At 47.3% G+C, this 21,391-nt stretch overlaps 1 protein-coding gene across 2 annotated transcripts in view; it reads left to right on the forward strand.

Moving 5' to 3' along the window:
• Positions 1–21,391, forward strand: part of GALNT6 (polypeptide N-acetylgalactosaminyltransferase 6) — a 64,262-nt gene that overhangs the window by 15,601 nt on the left and 27,270 nt on the right. For both annotated transcript variants that reach the window (XM_079966717.1, XM_079966716.1), the window contains exon 2: positions 14,449–15,036. In XM_079966717.1, coding sequence (XP_079822843.1) covers positions 14,537–15,036 — 500 coding nt within the window. In that variant the 5' untranslated portion in view covers positions 14,449–14,536. The remainder of the gene's footprint in view (positions 1–14,448; positions 15,037–21,391) is intronic.

A 21,391-nucleotide genomic window follows, 5' to 3' on the forward strand; every position in this document is an offset into this window, starting at 1 on the left:
TAGCAGAACTATTAAAATACTGTTTCAAATATTTCAAAATGTATTGCTCATTGATACACACAGAGAGAGAGAGAAGGAAGGAGGGAGGGAGAAAGAGATGCACAAATTGCTAAGACCAGAGACAGAGCATCTGAATCAATGCATACGAAGTTCGCTGTCATAACTGGCTAGTTACAAACATCCCCTCTCAAAATCTGTACACCATACATTAACATGCATTGTCTTCAGCCTATTTGACAAATTGGGCAGTCTTTTATGATGTGTAATGATCCATGCCAGCCAATAAAAATGAAGTTAGGTTTAAAAGAGAGTTATTACTGATTCCCATCAAGAAATTGAGCTTTGGGGCTTATTTTATTGGATAAGAAGGGTGTGTGTACACACAGTTGATCTTCAGCTGTGTCGCTGCCCCTGGCTTGCCCCTGAATGGAGAGACTGGGAGGAGGAGGAGGAGGAGTGGGGTGTAGGAACCTTTAATTTTTCGTGGCTGGAATGTGGCCAACTGCACAATGGTAAGAGTCATATCCGTTGCTCGGCACATTTCTGACTCTGACCCTGCCCATCACCCGCATGCAGCACCCAGAACATTGCCTGCCACAGAATACAGTGGTGCCTCACAAGACAAAATTAATCCGTTCCGTGAGGCTCTTTGTATAGCGATTTTTTCGTCTTGCGAAGCAAGCCCATTGACAGCTTAGCGGATTAGCGGTTTAGCGGCTTTTAGCGGATCAGCTGATAAGCGGCTTAGCGGCTTAGGAAAAGGGGGGGAAAGGGGAAAAAATCCGCAGGAACTCACAAGACATTTCGTCTTGCGAAACAAGCCCATGGGGAAATTCGTTTTGCGAAGCGCCTCCAAAACGGAAAACCCTTTCGTCTAGCGGGTTTTCCGTCTTGCGAGGCGTTCGTCTTGCGGGGCACCACTGTATAGCCCTTGGGCTGAAAACTATTCTCCGCCCCTGGTTACAAATGCAACACCTCTAAACAGGTGCAGCTCTTAATGCTATCAGTGCATATATGTGAGCGTATATTTGTTCACCTTTGCGTATATTTGTTCACCTTTGTATGAAATAAAAGCAAACACACACGGAAAACCTGGTGTGGTTCCTTTCTGCTTATCCTCATATGACTTGCTTCCTCTGCTCCACTGCGGCCGGCTTACCCAGTCTGTGCTTGAAATGATGATTCAAGGCAATACTCTATTCTTTCTTCTCTAAAGTGTAATCCTTGGGTGGTAACTACCTGATAACTGGAAATATGACCGAAAGGATTATATAGTCATACCCTGGTTTTTGAACAGCTTAGTTCTCAAACAACACTGCAAACCTGGAAGTGGCTGTTCTGGTTTGCACACTATTTTTGGAACCCAAACGTCCGATGCAGCTTCCGCCGCACTTTGGTTTCTGAACATTTTTGGAAGTTGAACGTTCAATTTCCAAAGTACAACTGTGCCTAAGAAGCACAGTTTGGGACTCTGCTTGGCTTGTTTTCTAAGTGGACGTGTGGTCTTCACATGCAAGCAGGTTGAGAGTAATTAAAAGTAGTGAAGAGGGAACTCTCCGCCACTTGATTTGTGGGAAGGGAACGTGGTTTGGAAAAAGAGGGCTTGTTTTGCATGCAGAACATCCCAGGCTTAGTTCCTGGCATCTCAGGGGAAATAGGCAGTGTGAAAGACCTCTTTCCTGCTTGGGATCTTGGAGAGCTGCTGCCATTCAAACCATGGACATTTCTGGATGAAACGGACAGATGGTCTGAGGGAGTACAGCCTAGCTCCCTATGAAGCGCTGTGTGTATGAGCTTTGTCAGGAAGCATCAAGGTCAGCCCTAAACATTTTGCTGCCTAAGGTACCGTGGTGAAGCTGCATGGTCTGGGGCAGAGAGCAGGCAGCTGGGGACATGGATGGCATGCATCCCGGGTGGTGTGGTGTGCGTCCCGGGGGCGTGGCACGCCGCCTGTGGGGGCATGGCGCCCAGCACGGTGGGGATTACACAGCGCGTATCCAGGGCAGTGGCCGCGATGGTACCCCCTCCCCGATGGTGCTGGGGGCGGTGCACTCTCCCTGCCCCTCCCTTCCTCCTCCAGTGCTGAGGCAAAGGACAAGGAAGTACCCCCTCCCCTGCCCCCCCTCCCCTCCCACAGATACCTGCTAGCGAGGGACAGCATCCTCCATGTCACCTGAGGACAGCAGGCAAGCTTAAGGGAGGTATGGCAAGATATATGGCGCACACACTCAGCTCTGCCATTAACTAACTACTTAATTACAGTGGTACCTTGGTTCTCGAACTCAATCTGTTCTGGAAGTCTGTTCGACTTCCAAAACGTTCGCAAGCCAAGGCGCGGCTTCTGATTGGCTGATTGGCCCTGGAAACAATGCCGACAGCCGAAACAGACGTTCAGCTTCCGAAAAACGTTCACAAACCGGAACACTTACTTCCAGGTTTGCAGCCTTCAGGAGCCGATTTCTTCATCAACTAAGACGTTCAGGAACCAAGGTAAGTAAAGGTAAAGGTACCCCTGCCCGTACGGGCCAGTCTTGACAGACTCTGGGGTTGTGCGCCCATCTCACTTAAGAGGCCAGGGGCCAGCGCTGTCCGGAGACACTTCCGGGTCACGTGGCCAGCGTGACATCGCTGCTCTGGCGAGCCAGAGCCGCACACGGAAACGCTGTTTACCTTCCCGCTGGTAAGCGGTCCCTATTTATCTACTTGCACCCGGAGGTGCTTTCGAACTGCTAGGTTGCCAAGGTACCACTGTAATTAATTGTATATACAACTTAATACAGTGGTACCTCAGGTTACAAACGTAATCCGTTACGGGGGTCCGTTCTTAACCTGAAACCGTCCTTAACCTGAGGTACCGCTTTAGCTAATGGGGCCTCCCGCTGCCGCCGCGACATTTTTGTTCTCATCCTGAGGTAAAGTTCTTAACCCGAGGTACTACTTCCAGGTTAGCAGAGTCTGTAACCCGAAGTGTTTGTAACTGTACACTGTAGTAATAAGCAGTTGTAAGTGGTTCACGTGAAAATAAAAATGTCCGTTAAAAACAGAATTACAGAAGCCACCCTGGGTTCTGATGGGATCCCAGAATGTCCCATTTTTTGGTCCAGTGCTCTGGCACAAGTCAGTGGGCTTATGCCAGATCGTCAGATAAAAAGACACTTGCTTTTGGTCTCATGCTCTCGTGTGAATCAGCTAGCTCGCACCAGAGCACCAAAAGACACTTGGTGTGTTGGTGTTGTTGTTGTTGTTGGTGGTGGTGGTGGTGTTGTGTTGTGTTGTTGTGCTCTTGCACCACTCAGCTGGCTCACTCCAGAGCTCAGGGTCAAAAAACGAGGATCCCAATGTGATCCCTGGGATATTGGATATTGGGTATGCTGCTCTTGTTCCTTTGTGCTCCCACCTGTTGCTTCTACTCTCCCTGGGACCCAGAGGTGCAGAGTGGGTGGCCATGGGCTCCTACTGAAATGCAGGCCTCAGTAGGTTTGTGACAGTGATCCTCTTGAAATAAGAAGGTTTATGTAGTGATGTAGAGCACATCTGAGGGATGCGGGTGGCGCTGTGGCTTAAAACCACAGAGCCTAGGACTTGCCAATCAGAAGGTCGGCGGTTCGAATCCCCGCGACGGGGTGAGCTCCCATTGCTCGGTCCCAGCTCCTGCCAACCTAGCAGTTCGAAAGCACGTCAAAGTGCAAGTAGATAAATAGGTACCGCTCCAGCGGGAAGGTAAACAGCGTTTCCATGCGCTGCTCTGGTTTGCCAGAAGCGGCTTAGTCATGCTGGGCACATGACCCAGAAGCTGTCTGTGGACAAACGCCGGCTCCCTCGGCCAATAAAGTGAGATGAGCGCCGCAACCCCAGAGTCGGTCACGACTGGACCTAATGGTCAGGGGTCCCTTTACTTAGAGCACATCTGAGATGTGATTCATCCAGGACTTTTTCCCAGAGGAAACTCACAGGAACTCATTTCCGGCACCTCTCAGTTGGGTGCCACTGCCATTCTAAGAGAATGGAGATGTTCATGGTGACTTCTGGCACCTCTTTTTCTAGAAAAACAACACTGGAATCATCCATGTGACATGTGCATCCTGGCATCGAGGCAAGGAAAGGGTGTGTGTGTGTGTGTTTTTAAAGGTTGTGCCACTGAATATCCTACCTGTATGCTTAACTGGGCACTCAAGTTAGCTTAGGATAATGGACATTTAAAACTATCGCCCACAACAAAGGCATAAATACAAAGAGACAAGCAGCTTAAAAGCTGAAACAACTTTGAAACCACTGAACAGATGCCTCGTAGCAGCACAGTCCTGACTTGGTTTCCTCCTGATTTCTCTGATCACCTCCTTATCTCAAAGGAGCTGTGTGGTTGTCTGCTACAAGTTTGCGTGTTCGCACTTGTCCGATTTCCATGCTAGGAGCCATGGCAGCAGGAAGACAGTCTCCAGACCAAACCAACTTCCTTTTGTGAGGCTTTTGGGCTATTGTATTACAACCGCCTGCCCTGGCCGCAGTGCTGCTCCTGCCAATTCATGTGGTCCAGGAGCAATTGGAATGGAAAAATACGCCTTTGCTTGCTTCAGTGAAGCCTGCCCAAGGTTGAAGAGCAGCATTGGAAGCCCTGTTCTTTTGTCTGCTGGTAAGACCTGTTAGATTGCTGGATGCCAAAGGCAGGGTCTTTTTTGATGTGGCCCCACATCTTTGGAATTTCATCCCTGGAGAAATATGCATGGCTCTGTCATTACTGTGTGTGTGTGTGTGTGTGTGTGTGTGTGTGTATACTCCAAAGACATTAAAAAAAAACAAAAAACCTTCAAACCATGTTTGTGTTGATTTGTGTTTGGGGAGCTTTCCAAACTTTTCATGTTGGTGACACACTTTTTAGATGGCCATCATTTTGCAGCACAGTAAATCAGTTTTTCTAGCAAACCAGAGGTTAAACTAACCCCTTTCCATCCCCGGAAAGAGAGCAGGGAGCTTTCACACGGCACACCTACACACTGCAGCCGACGCACTAACCTGTCGCAACACACAGTTTGGAAAGCTCTGTTTTAACTGTTGCAGTTTGTGAATTGAGGGATGTGATGTTTTTATGATTTGTGTGTTTAAATATTTGCAAGGGTAATGTGACCTGAAAACTGGGTTGAAATGTTTTCCAGTACATAGATGTGTAATTTGCAGGTATGGAATGTTGCTCTATATGAATCAGCCTGCTGTCTATTCACCATAGCACTTCCACATATGAAGAAAGCCATGGGGAATAGAGGAGGGGGAGAATTTCAATCCAGTTTGCATTTAAAAGCAAACTTACCAAATCAGAACTCTCCAAAGAAAAAGAAGAAGAAACCCCGCACATGGCTAGCCTTCAAAATTCACACTTTTCTGAATTTTGCAGTGTGGCTCTTCAGCCAAGTAAGGTGTACTCAAATGCAAATAATGAGATAAAGTTTGCATAAATGTGCATTTGTTAGTGAAATTAACATTCAAAGTACCGTATTTTTCGCCCTATAGGACACATTTTTCCCCTCCAAAAATGAAGGGGAAATGTGGGTGTGTCCTATGGGGCGAATACAGGCTTTCGCTGAAGCCTGGGGAGCGAGAGGCTCTCGCTCTCCAGGCTTCAGGAAGCTCTGCGCAACCTTCCGGAGCCCGGCGCGAAGCCGCGCCGGCCTCCGAAGGGTCGCACAGAGCTGCTGCCCTCCCGGGGTCCGCGCAGCTCTGCGCAACCCTCCGGAGCCCGGCACCAAGCTGCGCCGGGCTCTGGAGGGTTGCGCAGAGCTGCCTGCATTAGGAAGCTTCAGCACACCCGGGCTTCGCACAGCTGTCCGCAATCCTGGGGAGACCGGCGCGGCTCCCTAGGCTTGCGGATAGCAGGCTCTTCTGGGGGCTGGGGTCGGGGGAAGCTCGGGCTTCCCCTGCACCAGCCTCGTGCCTGGGGGGGAAATAATTTTTTTTCTTTATTTCCCCCCCAAAAAAACTAGGTGCGTCCTATGGGGCGAAAAATGCGGTACATTCTATTAGGGAACATTGCATTGTAAAAATGTGTATACTTGTATATTTGATCACATAGATCCTCTGATAGAGGACATTAGGTGGCTCCCCACACACCAGAGGTTCAGTTGGTCTTCCCTACCGATGAAACCTTTAGTACGGCAGCCCCTTATTTGTGGAATCCCCAGCCTGTCATTGTTCAAATGTCTCTTTAAAAATGCACTTTTTAAATAGTCTTTTACAGCATGATTACTCTTCTCTATAACCAACTAGTAATCCATTGCTGTTTTATTGATGTTTCTAATCATGTATTACAGATATTGATTGATTGATTTTGATTGATTGATGGTATCTGAAGAAGTGTGCGTGCACATGAAAGCTTATACCCAGAATAAATTTAGTTGGTCTCTAAGGTGCTACTGGACAATTTTATTTATTTATTTATTTATTTTTATTACACTTGTGTTAGTCATCACCTTGGTGTATGGAATTGCAGGTTGTAAATAAGTAAATATGAGGCAAAACTACATACAAACATAGGAGCGTTAAAATGCTGGTGAATTTTCACGGGGACTTTTAAAAAAAAATTAAAGAAAATGCAAACTGGTGTGGAGAATGGAACTGAAGATGGGGAAAAGGAGAAACAGGGAGAAACCAAAATGGACAGATGTGTTCATCCCTAGTCTTGAAAGCTCCTAAAAATCAGAGCCGTGAACACTGTCAGACTGTCCTAACCTGGGCTGCTCTGTGTATCAAACTGCTTCTCAGACTGAGTCTCATTATTGTGTCTGCAACTTCTCTCAACAAGAGAGCAGGCTCAAAGGCGGTGTGCCATGTCAAAAGGTTCCTGCAGACAAGGGGTTGCTTGGTAAAACAAATTAGGTTGGCCCCAGCGAGAGAACTGAGCTCCGCACACATTGTACAGGCAGAAAGCCAGGGGCAGGAAAATGGACGGTGCCTTTGCTCCTTAACCTTGAACAGCTTTGATAAGGGTGGCCAGACTTCTTGGGGCACAATATAGCCATTCTTCTGCACAAGCCCCACCAAATTGAATGGGAACATCGTTCTTTCTGGTGGGCCCCACCAAATTGAGTGGGAACATCTTTCTTTCTGGTGGGTTTTTGCCTTTGTCCTTGCAATTCTGTGTGCATGGGAATTTGCAGGAACGTTTTCCAGCCTTCACACATGTGGACGAACAGCACAGAAAAACCCTTGTCATGCCAAGAGGTTTTTCTGTTCCCCTCTCCCATTAGGGCAGGCACCCCCCAACTCAGCCCTCCAGATGTTTTGGGACTACAACTCCCATCATCCCTAGCTAAAAGGACCAGTGGTCAGGGATGATGGGAGTTGTAGTCCCAAAACATCTGGAGGGCCGAGTTTGGGGATGCCTGCATTAGGGTCATTTGCCCACCAGGCCTATGGGGGAATTCTATTCTCCTCCTCAGCTGTGCCCTGAAGGTGTACCAAAAGATTAAATATGTGCTGGAACCTGCCTTGGGCTAACCAGGTCCACAAAGACCACAGTCTTGGGTCATCTTTAACATGCATTCTGCATGTGCCCACATCCCTTTCTGCACAAAAGCAGGACCTGGGTCTGTTGTTTGCTGAACGGAAACAGAGATTGTCCTTCATCCTTGAAAGTCCTTGGCAGAAAGAAAGAAAGAAAGAAATCACTTGAGTCCCAGACACACCTTGAGACTGCGGGGGTTAAGTAACCAGTCATCTTGTGGCTGAGTGCTCTTTTACCTTCATCAAACAGGAAATATTTCGCTCTCTCTTTCCTACGCAGGACAATGGAGAGGGCCCAAGCAGGCCCAAGATATTTCGCTGCCTGAAGGGGGACGGCAAATGTCATCACTTCCCAATCTGAGAAGCACAGTATCCAAGGTTGGCCAAGTTATTTTGGCCTCTCAGACACAGAGGAAAGTGCCCCTCAATATAATAGTAAATTAATTGCTATAATAGTAAATTTAGACTGTAAGGTTTACTGTGCTTTCACAACATCCAGAACTCAGCTGCCTTGCTCCACCTGAGGGGTTGCCAACCTTTTTTGGACCCCTGGACCCATTTGCAAATCAGAGAAAGTGTCTCAACTGATTCTCTCTGCTACAAAAGGATTTGACCTCAGGAGATCTAAAAAAAAGAAAAGTATTTGTGGTGGGACACCTTCATAAGTGGGGAAATTAGTTTGTGATGCTGCTTTTTAAATTGTAGGAAAGTGGTCCAGGCAGCCGGTCAACCAGGGGGTTGTCTTCTGTAAAACAGGACACGTCACTTTACCAAAGTAGGCAAAGTGCTGTAATTTTTGCACAACTGTGCAAATATGTTTGTAGGGAGGGAAAGACTTCCTGGCCACAATGCAGAAGTAGTATTTGCTTTTTGTCGGTGGCGTTCCTTATTCTGCAAGTAAACTTGCAGGGTGAACACGGCGGTGATCGCTGCCTCACAGAGTCTTAGCCAATAGTTTCAAGTACTGGTGGCATTTGAAGGGTGAAGACAGAGCCCTTTGTCACCTAAGTAAATTTTCTTAATTTAGAAGAACACATGCTTGCCTGAACTATCATGCCTTTGTAATAATTTCCCAGGCTTCTGGATTTAAGAATGCTCTGGCGACATGCATCAGTATCAGATGTAACATTTATATATTGCACACAGACACAGATATGCTGGTACAACGCTATTTAATTCAAAGGGTTTAGGAAGCGCTAAGCAAGGAAATGGCTCGAATCAATTCCAGGCTGTAAAATCTGCCTCCTCTTGCCTGTTTGCCTTCAGGATGAAATCAATGACTCGAGTCTGAAAAGTGTAAGTGATGTAATTCTGTTTCAATTGGGAAGGGGAAAGGCGGCAGCCCTCTGCCCAGCAAGGGCTTTTATTTTTAAAATGCAACTTACAAACCCATGCGAGGATCATTCTTTACAGAGTATTTCCTTCCCCCCCCCCAAAAAAAAAAACAACAACAACCAAGAAGAGTAAAGGACATCCTGTTTGCAGTAGGTGTGGTAGGTAATTCCAGCTTAACCCAATGTTAATGCTTGGATAAAGAGAGATTTGGTGTTGCTTAGATAAAGAGCGTTGTGTGCCAAGGGAAAAGGAAGACGGATTCCGGGTCCTCTCCCCTTCTCCCCATTTTTGTACCTTGCTGCAACATGCAGATTCTGGGAAGTAGTACTCCATTGTGCTCATTCAACAGCAAACAATGTTATCTGGTCTGGGAAGTATTTCCCTATAATTCTTCTGGGCTTCTCTTAACGCTCCATCCTCCACAACAACAAAGGGATCGGGGGGGGGGGGGTGGAGGGGAATGTTCCAGATCTCATATTGCATACCCTCCAACATGGCACAAAACAGGGTTGCCATATGTCCAGGGAAACCCAGACATGTCCTCTTTTTTTGGGGGGGGGGGGGTAACATAATCATCCGGGCAGATTTTTACACTTTAAAGAAAATGTCTGGGTTTTGGTGGGCTCAGGCTGCTTTGCATGCCATGGCTGCTGCCAGCCTGAGTTGGGGAAAGAGGGGCATGGGCATGGTGGCAGTAGCTCTGCATGCTCAGGCCAGCAGCAGCTTGGGCTGTCCTCTTTTTTGCTCTTCAAGATATGGCAACCCTAGCATAAGAGGCAACTCCCAGGGGCTCACCCGGCAAAATATTTGAGGGGGCTGGGCCTCCCCAAAGTTGGTGGGCATTGCCATTCTAATGGTGTGCATGCATTGTGTCGTGTGATTGATTATGTGGGGCTGGGCTTACCTGGCCTCCCCCAATATTTTATTCAAGTTGGCACCCCTGGCGCAGAGGATAATTGGTACTAGCTTCTTCATTTCTGATCCTTTACATCCTTTCTTCAAATTTAACTCTGTACAGATAATCAGGAACCAAACAAACCAAAAGTTTACACAGGAGTGGGAATGTTACAGAGGGTATTTAAGAAAACATTGTTCCCAGCTAAAATCTTTAGTATGCCTGGATTAATTTTCGCAAAGTGCTTGATGGATAATTAAGGTATTGAATATAGTATAGATGATGGTTAAGGCAATAAAGGACGCAGGAAAAGGAAAAGGAAAAGGGGGACCGGAGTGAGGTAGATGGAAGATCCTGAAGACATATGGCATTGAAACTATGGGTTTATTTATGATCTCTTTTTTGATGTCTTTTGTGTATCTTGTGTTGTTTGGAAGATGAATAGAATACTTGTAATTAATAAAAAAAAATTAACTCTGTAACATCTGAGTGAGAAACTTTCTCCTTTTTTTGGTCTTTCTAAATTCCTGAAAAAGGAGATTCTCAAAATCCAAGTATTTCCTAGGGAATCATGCAAATCTGTTTCAAAGGTCTCACCTCTATGTACCAGTCCTGGATTTTACCAGTCTGTGTTGTTGGCTCTCTTGCTTGAAGGTTTAGCCTCTTTGATTCCAGAAAGGATTAATAATTCTAGCATAACAATCAGGGGTTAGAAACTCCTTTTTCTTAGAACTGTGCCTTTCTTTTTTTATATAAAAAAATATATTCACCACCCACCCATCTGGCACTGCTATGGTTTGCTGAATGTTTAAAGAATATCATGAGACTTCCTTATTTACTGTAGCTTTGTGAGTTTGTTCTTTTTGTCTATAATCTGCACGTTGGTGGATAGGGGCTAATTTTAAGAGTCAGCAAAGACCTAGTTCTGAACTTGCAGGGCTCAGTGCTAGAACAGGCTGCAACTCCTATCACCGCTGACGCTATGCTGGAGGGCACCTATCTGTCCTGGGCTTAAGCAGTGAAGCTGGTGCCTCTGAGCATGTTGAGAGGGCACTGAGAATGCTTGGGTTGTTGGCAAACATGAGTCCCGCCACCTCTCTTGAAAAACTAAGCGGTTGATCCTGGGCTAAAGGGCTGCATTACTTCCCCAGCGACTCGCACTTCCATGGCTAGGAGCATTTTGGGGGGAAACTGCACATTCCCCATCTGGCTTCAGTATGAATGGCCTTCAAACCCAAGGCCAGTTTCTGAGAGTGACAAGGGCCCCAGTATCCCCAGAGGGCCCACCGGAGTGGCATAGCATGGGGGGCACAGAGGCAGTTGCCTGGGGCACACAATTTCAACACCCGGTGCTGCCTCAATACAGCTGTGTGCTTCCATCATGCTTCCTGTGAACCAGGAAATGACCTCTCCAGACAACAGAATGCCTCTTCTTTTCTTACCTCTGTGGCTGCAATCTCCTGAGCAATGTGGACATAATTAGCCAGTTGAATGTGCATACATATCCCATCCGTTTCCTTCCCACCCTGCCTTCCACGCAGCCCTGGGCACTGGAAACCCATGCTACGCCACTGGCCCAACGTCTACATATCTGCCACTATCACTGAGAATTCTCACTCTGCATGTCCTGTCTCCAGTGCCTTGCCCAGCGGGGTACTCCCTCCCCAAATCTTAGATCCAACAGCAATGCTTGTTGAAACTAAATACAGTTTTACCTCGTGTTGAAGTAGCGTCGGGTTGAGCGTTTTTGGGTTGCGTTCCACGGCGACCCGGAAGTAACGGAATGCGTTACTTCTGGGTTTCGCTGCTCGCGCATGCGCAGTTGCTCAAAATGACATCACCCACATGCACGGAAGCGGTGAATCATGACCCGCGCATGCACAGACGCGGGTTGCGTTCGCTTCAGGATGTGAATGGGGCTCCGGAACGGATCCCGTTCGCATCCAGAGGTACCACTATAAAGTGCTTTGTACAGAGGTCGTCCGCTAGTCTGTAGGGCCTGTTGGCTGCTGGCCAGCCCTCCAACCCAAGGTCTTTTCCATGAGAGGTTCGGGGGTCAAACCTGGAGCTGTCATAGTGCAGAGCATGTGCCCCATCATTGAGCTGCAGACTTGGAAGAGGGCATGTGTAGGCTGGTTAAGTTCCCAGGTGCCGTATGCCCTGTGTTAAGTGGCTCTGAGATTTAGAAAGAAATAATGGGATAACATTCAAGCTCTACTGGCTTGGTGCATGGTAAGTGCAGGCCTGGTGTCACTGTGTTATAGTCATTTTTTAGTAAACCTTGGTTACTGGTAACTATAATGTCGATCCTCTCCAGCTCTGGTGGGCATCCTAGGTGGTGGAACATGAAAGGCTGAACTCCTGTAAATTAAACACCAGTATTTCCAGCAGGCTGTTCCATCAGTCCTGTATCATCTGCATGTAAATGAAAAATGGTGAATTCTGAGCTTGAGGGACGCATGTTCTGTGTTGCGTTTCCTCTGCCTTTTTTCACCCAGATCTATCCTCCTCCTGCAGCCTGATCCTGTGTCCATGTTTACGCAGGAGAAGGTCTACTAGATTGAACAGGACTTTGCCCCCAATAAAGTGTGTGCAGGACTGCAGTCTCAGGAAATGAAAGCTGTAAGAGGAAACCCCAGGAGCGGTGAAGTCTGTCAGATACAGTGCTGTGATGCTGAAAAGTCACAACTATAGAAACACATTGTTGCTATACAGCTACGTAGAAATCCCAGATTCTTTCAGGGACATTTAAAAGTCACATAGTGTTTCCATGGCTTTGCGACAAATAAGCACATTGGTATATCAGTCTGCAGGTTAACTGTCTGAAGACATCACTAATAGGGCTGTAGCTCTCTGCCTCCCCCTTCAATTACTCCTCAATTTAAGCAAGGGTGCCTTAATTTACTAAACCAGACATTGTGGCTTAGAGTTGCTTGCGAATGTGGGCACTGCTTATGAACACAGTACAGTGGTACCTCGTGTTAAGTACTTAATTCGTTCTGGAGGTCCGTTCTTAACCTGAAACTGTACTTAACCTGAAGCACCACTTTAGCTAATGGTGCCTCCTGCTGCTGCTGCTGCGCCACCTTTGCACGATTTCTGTTCTTATCCTGAAGCAAAGTTCTTAACCTGAAGCACTATTTCTGGGTTAGCGGAGTCTGTAACCTGAAGCGTATGTAACCTGAGGTACCACTGTACAGATGTACCTCAGAAGTCGAACGGAATCTGTTTTGGAAGTCTGTTCCACTTCTGAAAAGTTTGGAAACCAAGGGACAGCTTCCGATTGGTTCCCGATTGCACAGGTATGCTGGAAACAATAGCAGAAGCCACACCGGACGTTCAGCTTCCCAAAAAAAGTTCGAAAACCAGAACCCTCACTCCCAGTTTTTGATTGTCCGGGAGCCGAAACATTTGACTCCCAAGGCATTCGGGAGCACAGGTATGACTGTATACAGTAATCAAAAAAGTTTCTATTAGAGGAAAATGGAAAGGGATGCTATCAAAAATTATTGTAAATTTGTTGGTGATCAATAAATGCAAAAGCTATGATGTTTAGGTAGCTTTCCACAGGAGTTCCAAACTAGAGCTAAGCTCCCATAAATGTCCCTGGATTGCAAGCAATATCAACATATTCTACGACTCTGGGGCAACACTAGGGTTCACCCGCAATAGCGTGTGTCTGTGTGTACAAAAAGAGCACTGTTACACAGGGGCTGGTGATACTGTTCCTGAACGCTAGTACTTTCATCTGCTTAAGTACCAGGCACAGGAATGGTTTGTCGTGCATGTACATCCCTGACTTTGGCCCAAAGCTCTGGATGATCTTTCCAGCTTCTTGGGACTCGGCTACATTAATAAAAAAAAAAAACAGCACTTTGAATGCGTTATAAACATGCAACACTAGATGGCTCTGGAGAGCAAACAAAAAATTATTTGTGATTTTACATAGCATTTTTCCCCCTTTTGTTATAACCATTTAATTTATGACTTATTTATAGCAGTTTTTTTCCCTGTGTGTAGATCTGCCCCTGATCTGCAGCCTCCTCTCCACTGCTGCGGGTTATGTCTTTATCAATGCAAGTCTTCTGTTAGTATTAGTATTACTATTAGTATTTAGTATTAGTATTAGTATTAGTATTACTTCTGCTAGTATTAGGTGCTTGTGGGTCTGGCTCATCTTGACTCCAGGAGCCTGCCAGGCAGATAGTGGCCTTCCGCCCTCCAGCCTTTCCCCTTTCCCCTTCCCTTTTTCTGTTATTTGATTTACTATTTTGAACTGTGTGGGTCAGTGGCTGTGCATGGCGCAGCGAAGAGGCTAATGCCAGGGAACAATGTGGTGCAAAATATATAATGAAGCTTCTCATGGGTTGCCAACATGGTGCCTGCGGGCACACATACGCCCCCAGGACCTTCCCTGGTGCCCAGAACGTCCCATCACCCTTCTCCTTCCTCTGCTGAAAGAAGCCTTACTTAACCATTAGTAGACTTTTTTTTAGCCTAATTCCATGACGGGGGTGATTACCAAGGGTGGGTAGTGGGAAGTTGCAGTGTACATCTGGTGCCCACAATAGTTTTTCTGGTTTGCACATGTGCCCACCACTCCCAACACATGTGGTGCCCCCTGCAATATCTCCTCTTCTTTTTCTCCCCTTTGCTTAGGTGGGGTCTGGGGGTGGGACACAGAGCCATTGGCCCGAGGTTGATGGGCATCCTTGTGTGTTTCTCAGGTTTGCAAGAAGATGGTGAGACTCCACCGGTCAGCCGGAGCCTTGGAGAGCTTGTGCCTTTGACGGAGGAGAGACCGCTCTCTGCGCCATGGCCCACCTGACGCGGCTGCTCCGGCGGCACTACGGCCCACTGAAGCTGGCTTTGGTGGGCGTCGTCTTTGTCATCTTCCTCTTCATCATGCAGAGAGATGTGAGCAGCGGGGATCAAAAGGAGGAGCCCTGGCTGAAGAACATTGTGGACAGGAAGGATCAGATGATTGACATCATGATGGGGGCGGTCAACAATATCCGGGACTCCATGCCCAAGCTGCAGATCCGGGCTCCGGTTCAGCAGGAGGCCCTTGAGCAAGACAGCAAGTCCTGCCTGCCCGGCTACTACACACCCGCAGAACTGAAGCCCTTCATGGAGCGCCCTCCGCAGGACCCCAACAGCCCAGGGGGCGATGGCAAAGCTTTCAAGAAGGACCAGTGGACGCAAGAAGAGACGAAGGAGAAGGAGCGGGGCTACGAGAAGCACTGCTTCAACGCCTACGCCAGTGACCGGATTTCCCTCCAGAGGGCTCTGGGACCAGACACTAGGCCTCCTGAGTAAGAACTTCATCTTTGTCCACTCAGCATAGGCAAACTCTGGCCCTCCAGATGTTTTGAGACTACAATTCCCATCATCCCTGACTACTGGTCCTGTTAGCTAGGGATGATGGGAATTGTAGTTCCAAAACATCTAGAGGGCCAGAGTTTGCCTATGCCTGATATAGAATAATAATAAAAATAATTTATTATTTATACCCCACCCATCCGGCTGGGTTTCCCCAGCCACTTTGGGTGGCTCCCAACAGAATATTAAAAACACGATAAAACATCAAATATTAAAATTTCCCTAAACAGGGCTGCCTTCATATGTCTTCTAAAAGTCAGATAGTTGTTTATTTCCTTGATATCTGATGGAAGGGCAATCCACAGGGCAGGTGCCTCTACCAAGAAGGCCCTCTGCCTGGTTCCCTGTAACCTCACTTCTCACAGTGAGGGAACCGCCAGAAGGCCCTTGGAGCTGGATCTCAGTATCTGGGCTGAACGATGGGGGTGGAGACGCTCCTTCAGGTATACTGGACTGAGGCTGTTTAGGGCTTTAAAGGTCAGCACCAACACTTTGAATTGTGCTCAGAAAAGTACTGGGAGCCAATGTAGGTCTTTCAAAACCAGTGTTATATGGTCTCGGCGGCCACTCCCAGTCACCAGTCTAGCTGCCACATTCTGGATTAGTTGTAGTTTCCGGGTCACCTTCAAAGGTAGCCCCACGTAGAGCACATTGCAGTAGTCCAAGGGGGAGATAACCAGAACATGCACCACTCTTATGAGACAGTCTGGGGCAGGTAGGGTTGAGTGGATACAGGCAACCCTTAACTAAGTGAGTAACTGAGCATTATGAACATACAGTCTCATGGAGAGCCAGCCGTATTCAGTGGGGGTGGGGAGCCTTTGTCAGCCCAAGGACCACTTTCTCTTCTATGCAACCTTCCGAGGGCCACATGCCAAGGAAGAGCAAAAGTGGGAGGAGCAATATTTTACCTGTCTGCAATAAGCTAGTTCCTACACAAACTCTCTACTCTCCATCCAGGCAAGCAAGAGGAATTATTAGTGTTCGCAATCCGGTCAGGCAAAAACACTTGAGGCTGCAAAGTGAGACCAGTGCGGGGTGTAGCCTAGGAAGAGTTAAAAGTCCAGCAGACTTTGCATCTCTGGAAGTTGCTTGGGCTGAACGATGTTGCTTTGAAGTTGCCTGGGATTTCCCGAGATTATTGGGGACTCAAATATTAGTCCCCTGTGTCCAAATTTATCCTCTGGCCACTTGCAGGCCATCCAACTTGGCATAGTCTTGATACATGTCATCTAACAGAAGTTGTCTTATCCTCGTATATGTGCACCCTGGTGCAGAATTTACCCTGGCACAACTTGAAGAGTGTTAAATTGGTCTTGGGGTAATGGTGAGTAGTGTTAGGAAATCATTTCAATATTTGATATAACAATTGTTATAAGACTTCATTTCTGAGCTGGCATGCAGCGGCATCTAGCATGTGATTGTGATGGCATAATTGATAAGCAGTGGTACATTTTTTTAAAAAAAATAAGGTATTTATAGGCCATCTTTTAGGGCAAGGACACCAACAAGGCCAATAAAATGCAGTAGGAAGAATCAAAATGGCAAACGCCATAAACATGTAACATTAAGATATCTTTAAAACATTAAATTATATAGCCACTAGGATGACCACGGCAGCAAAGATTACATTTGTTGTTTAGTTGTTTAGTCGTGTCCGACTCTTCGTGACCCCATGGACCAGAGCACGCCAGGCACTCCTGTCTTCCACTGCCTCCCGCAGCTTCGTCAAACTCATGCTGGTAGCTTCGAGAACACTGTCCAACCATCTCGTCCTCTGTCGTCCCCTTCTCCTTGTGCCCTCCATCTTTCCCAACATCAGGGTCTTTTCCAGGGAGTCTTCTCTTCTCATCAGGTGGCCAAAGTATTGGAGCCTCAGCTTCAGGATCTGTCCTTCCAGTGTGCACTCAGGGCTGATTTCCTTCAGAATGGATAGGTTTGATCTTCTTGCAGTCCATGGGACTCTCAAGAGTCTCCTCCAGCACCATAATTCAAAAGCATACATTTTTCGGCGATCAGCCTTCTTTATGGTCCAGCTCTCACTTCCATAAGCCGAAAGATGACATTAAAAGGTAAAGGTAAAGGTACCCCTGCCCGTACGGGCCAGTCTTGACAGACTCTGGGGTTGTGCGCCCATCTCACTTAAGAGGCCAGGGGCCAGCGCTGTCCGGAGACACTTCCGGGTCACGTGGCCAGCGTGACATCGCTGCTCTGGCGAGCCAGAGCCGCACACGGAAACGCCGTTTACCTTCCCGCTGGTAAGCGGTCCCTATTTATCTGCTTGCACCCGGAGGTGCTTTCGAACTGCTAGGTTGGCAGGCGCTGGGACCGAGCAGCGGGAGCGCACCCCGCCGCAGGGATTCGAACCGCCAACCTTTCGATCGGCAAGCCCTAGGTGCTGAGGCTTTAACCCACAGCGCCACCTGCGTCCCCTAAGATGACATTAGACCAGCTTAATACCATTAAAACCAGCTGGATGTGTAACTTGCTTACTTCAGGGAGCACTTTCCACATTGTCTTCTTTGCCAAATAATTCTTACATGCACCCAATGCAACCCTTGCCAATTTGCCGTGTATGCATACTATGTTGTTTTGCTTCATCTCCACCCACTGTGAGCGAATAATGTGCTCTGTAACACACCCAATGTTGCCCTTTATCTATATGTTGCAGAGAAAGATCCATTGTGATAGGTAGAGTATATTCCAGGAAGATTGTCTCCTGGATGATCTCTCCATTGAGAAACTCCAAGGATTCCTTAGCACAGCCTTTGACAGCCACGTGTCCTCTGCCTGTCGTGGACTACAACTCCCATAATCCTTGACCATTGGCCATGCTGGCCGGGGCTGATGGGAGCTGAAGTCTAAAGTGCGCATCAGGTTGGCAAAGGTTGCCTTAAAGATCGTTCATTAGCATATTTTGAAGACAGTGGGAAGAATTCAATGTCACAATATTATGATAATTTCTGCTTGCCTCACAGGATGATCTCACTTCTGCTCTCCCTAGTGGGAGGAGAGCATAGAAAACCCCATTGCACTAGATGGAGTCCTTGCGCTGGCTCCCACTAGCACAACCATTTTGTGGAATTTGGATCAATATGTAATTAATTAGTATAAAAGCATCAGTACAGTAGAATGGCTAGAACATTGAACTAGGACCGGTGGTAGATGTGGGTTTAAACTCCCACTCAGCCATAAAGTTCGCTGGGTGACCTTGAGCCAGTCACACACTTTCTTAGCGTGGAAGGGGCTACAACTAAGAACATTGCTTCCAGCTCCTTGGAATACAAGTTGTTTGCATTATTATTATTATTATTATTATTATTATTAGGGTTTCGTATTTGAAGCATATAAAAACAACTAAGAGATTCCAACATGTCTGAAGCTTTCCAATTGTGAGGATATTATTTTTTAACATCTCATTGAAATTGTGAATGTGGAGTTCAAAATTCTCATTTAGAAGTTGTTTGGGTTTCGTTTGTTTGTTTGTTTGTGCTGAGCTTTAAGTATTTTGCAAATGTTCATTTTGGCTCTAATTAAAAGACCATTCAAAATTGGTGAACGGTTGACCACCTGGCAATACTGGTTGAACTATTCTGGTGAAAATAACTCTGTAGCTACTACTTTGGACCATTTGAGGTCTGTGATGGGGGGGGGGTTGCTATCAAGAAGGTCTCCCCATATCCAGCTGCCTGCACAGATTCCTGGGCGCTGTCTACTGAAGAAGTGGCAATCGGCAGGCAGCTGGGGGCAGGAGGTGCATTTCCTTCTGCCAAAATCCCCTCTGCTAAGAGCTGAAATCTTGCTGGTTCTCATCCGTGGTGAAGAGAAAGGCCTGAGGTGCGTTTCTCCCTTTTTAATTATCCACGGCTACCCCTTCTTCCCCTGCTTTCCCCTACCTTCTACGCCCCACTAGCGTCCCATTTATCAAGCAGCAAGCGTTTACAATTGCAACCCTCTCTTCTCCCCCCCCCCACCAGCCCAAGTTCAAAAACTTTTTCATTCCCTCCGTTGCCCGCCCTTGGTTTTGTTCCGTTCCTTCCCACTTCTAACAGTTTCGGCGCCCCTTTCCATTTCTTCTTCTTCTTCACTTTGCTTGCCAAGTGGAACAGACACGGCTTACAGTACAGCAGGGGGGCAAAGAAGGAGTCAAACGTGACCCCTTCTTCCCCCGCCTCCCCTGTGGTCTGAGGCCACTGCTGCTTCTCATAGAGGGGGAGATAAGTCAGTCAAGGCCTTGCAGTGGGTGGGAAGAAGTGAGCCAACAAAGGCGACCCGAATAATGGCTCCAAAAAAAAAAAAAAACTAGGCTGAAGGGGGAGCGATTGCAGACAGTCTCTCTCCTCTCCTTACCTCCCGCCCTCCCAGCGACCGATTATTTCTGCCTAGCAGGTGTAGATGTCACAATGGAAGAATGCCCTGTTCTATGCAGGGAGTTGCAAGAATGTTATTCAGTCAACCAAAGAGGCATAAACCAATTTAAATTAAAGTGCAAAGCCCTCCCAGAACCAAAACCATAAATCGGGAGAGCCGGGGAAATTGGCTCAGATGGAGGGAGCCCATGAATGAAACTTTTATTGTTGAGCACTTTGGGGGGGGGGCGGGGGAGAGGCAGAAGAAAAACCTGATCTACCATGTGGAACGTATTCCCCCTTTTGATGTGGACCAGAGGTATGCGGCATGTAAGGGACTCGTCTGCCTTCCTGCTGGAAAATTCAGAGAGAAGGGTATGGGCATTGAAATCAAAAGAGGGAGCAAGTTGTAGAAATTGGACTCTCTTTTTCTCCTCCCCTTGTGTTTTCACCAAGAAATGCTTCGTGTTGCATGTCCTGGAAATGTTACAGTGTGGTCCAGTGTGGTGTAGTGGTTAAGAGCGGTAGTCTCCTAATCTGGGGAACCGGGTTCGAGTCTCCGCTCCTTCACATGCAGCTGTTGGGTGACCTTGGGCCAGTCACACTTCTCTGAAGTCTCTCAGCCCCACTCATCTCACAGAGTGTTTGTTGTGGGGGAGGAAGGAAAAGGAGAATGTTAGCCGCTTTGAGACTCCTTAAAGGGAGTGAAAGGCGGGATATCAAATCCAAACTCTTCTTCTTCCTCTTCTTACATATAGAATCAGAGAATTGTAGAATTGGGAGGTACTCCAAGGGTCAGCCAGTCCAACCCACTACAATGCAGGAATATCAACTGAACCATCCATGATTTATGGCCATCCAACCTCTGCTTAAAAACCTCCAAGGAAGCAGAGCCCTCAACCTCCCTTGGGAGACTGTTCTACTGTCTCTCTTCAAATATCTCATGGGCTGTCACATGGAAGCAGAGACAAGCTTTTCTCTTCCTGCTCCAGTTTCAAGTTACAAGGAAGAAGATTCCGACGAAACACCTTCTGACAGTAAGAGTTGATAGACAGTAGAATGGTCTCCCTCAGGAGGTTGTGGGCTCTCCTTCCTTGGAGGTTTTTTATGATTCTGTGATCAAAAGTTCTACCTGCTTAAAACTCCCATAAATAGTTATGGTCTTGGCAGGGTTGGCCCAAGACATTTTGCTGCCTGAGGCAACAGACAAGATGTGTCTCCCCGACACCATCACCTCATGTGCAGAAGCTGAGAGGACTGCCAATTGAATGCTCCTTCAAGACTGGAAGTGAGGTAGCAGCATTCACCCATACAGTGGTACCTCTGGTTACGTACTTAATTCGTTCCAGAGGTCCGTTCTTAACCTGAAACTGTTCTTAACCTGAAGCACATGGGGCCTCCTGCTGCCACCGCACTGCCACTGCACAATTTCTGTTCTCATCCTGAAGCAAAGTTCTTAACCCGAGGTACTATTTCTGGGTTAGCAGAGTCTGTAACCTGAAGCGTATGCAACTTGAAGCATATGTAACCCGAAGCGTATGTAACCCAAGGTACCACTGAATAAGCAGAGCTCAGGGTGATCCCTCTAGCATTTGGGGGGGGGTGATACTTAGTGGTAGTACACATTACTCTGGTCTATTCTGTGGGGGGGTAGCCGAATGGTGATTGCTGATGCCCCCCTCCCAATATCTGCTACCCGAGGCCATTGCTTCACTCTGCCTCATGGTAGAGCCGACCGTGGTTTTTAGCAGCATATAGACCAATCTCTATCTGGTTTAAAGAGAAGCTTTTATGATTCACTACTGGAATAGGGAAGATGTAGCTCTTTGGGTGATTCCCAAACAGTCATTCTTGACTGTTGGACCTACTGGCTGAGGCTGATGGGAGTTGTAGTCCAACCATAACTGGAGGTCCACATGTTGCCCCACCTCTGCTCTAG

This window comes from Podarcis cretensis, assembly GCF_951804945.1.
Source record: "Podarcis cretensis genome assembly, chromosome: 2".
Classification (NCBI taxonomy): domain Eukaryota; kingdom Metazoa; phylum Chordata; class Lepidosauria; order Squamata; family Lacertidae; genus Podarcis; species Podarcis cretensis.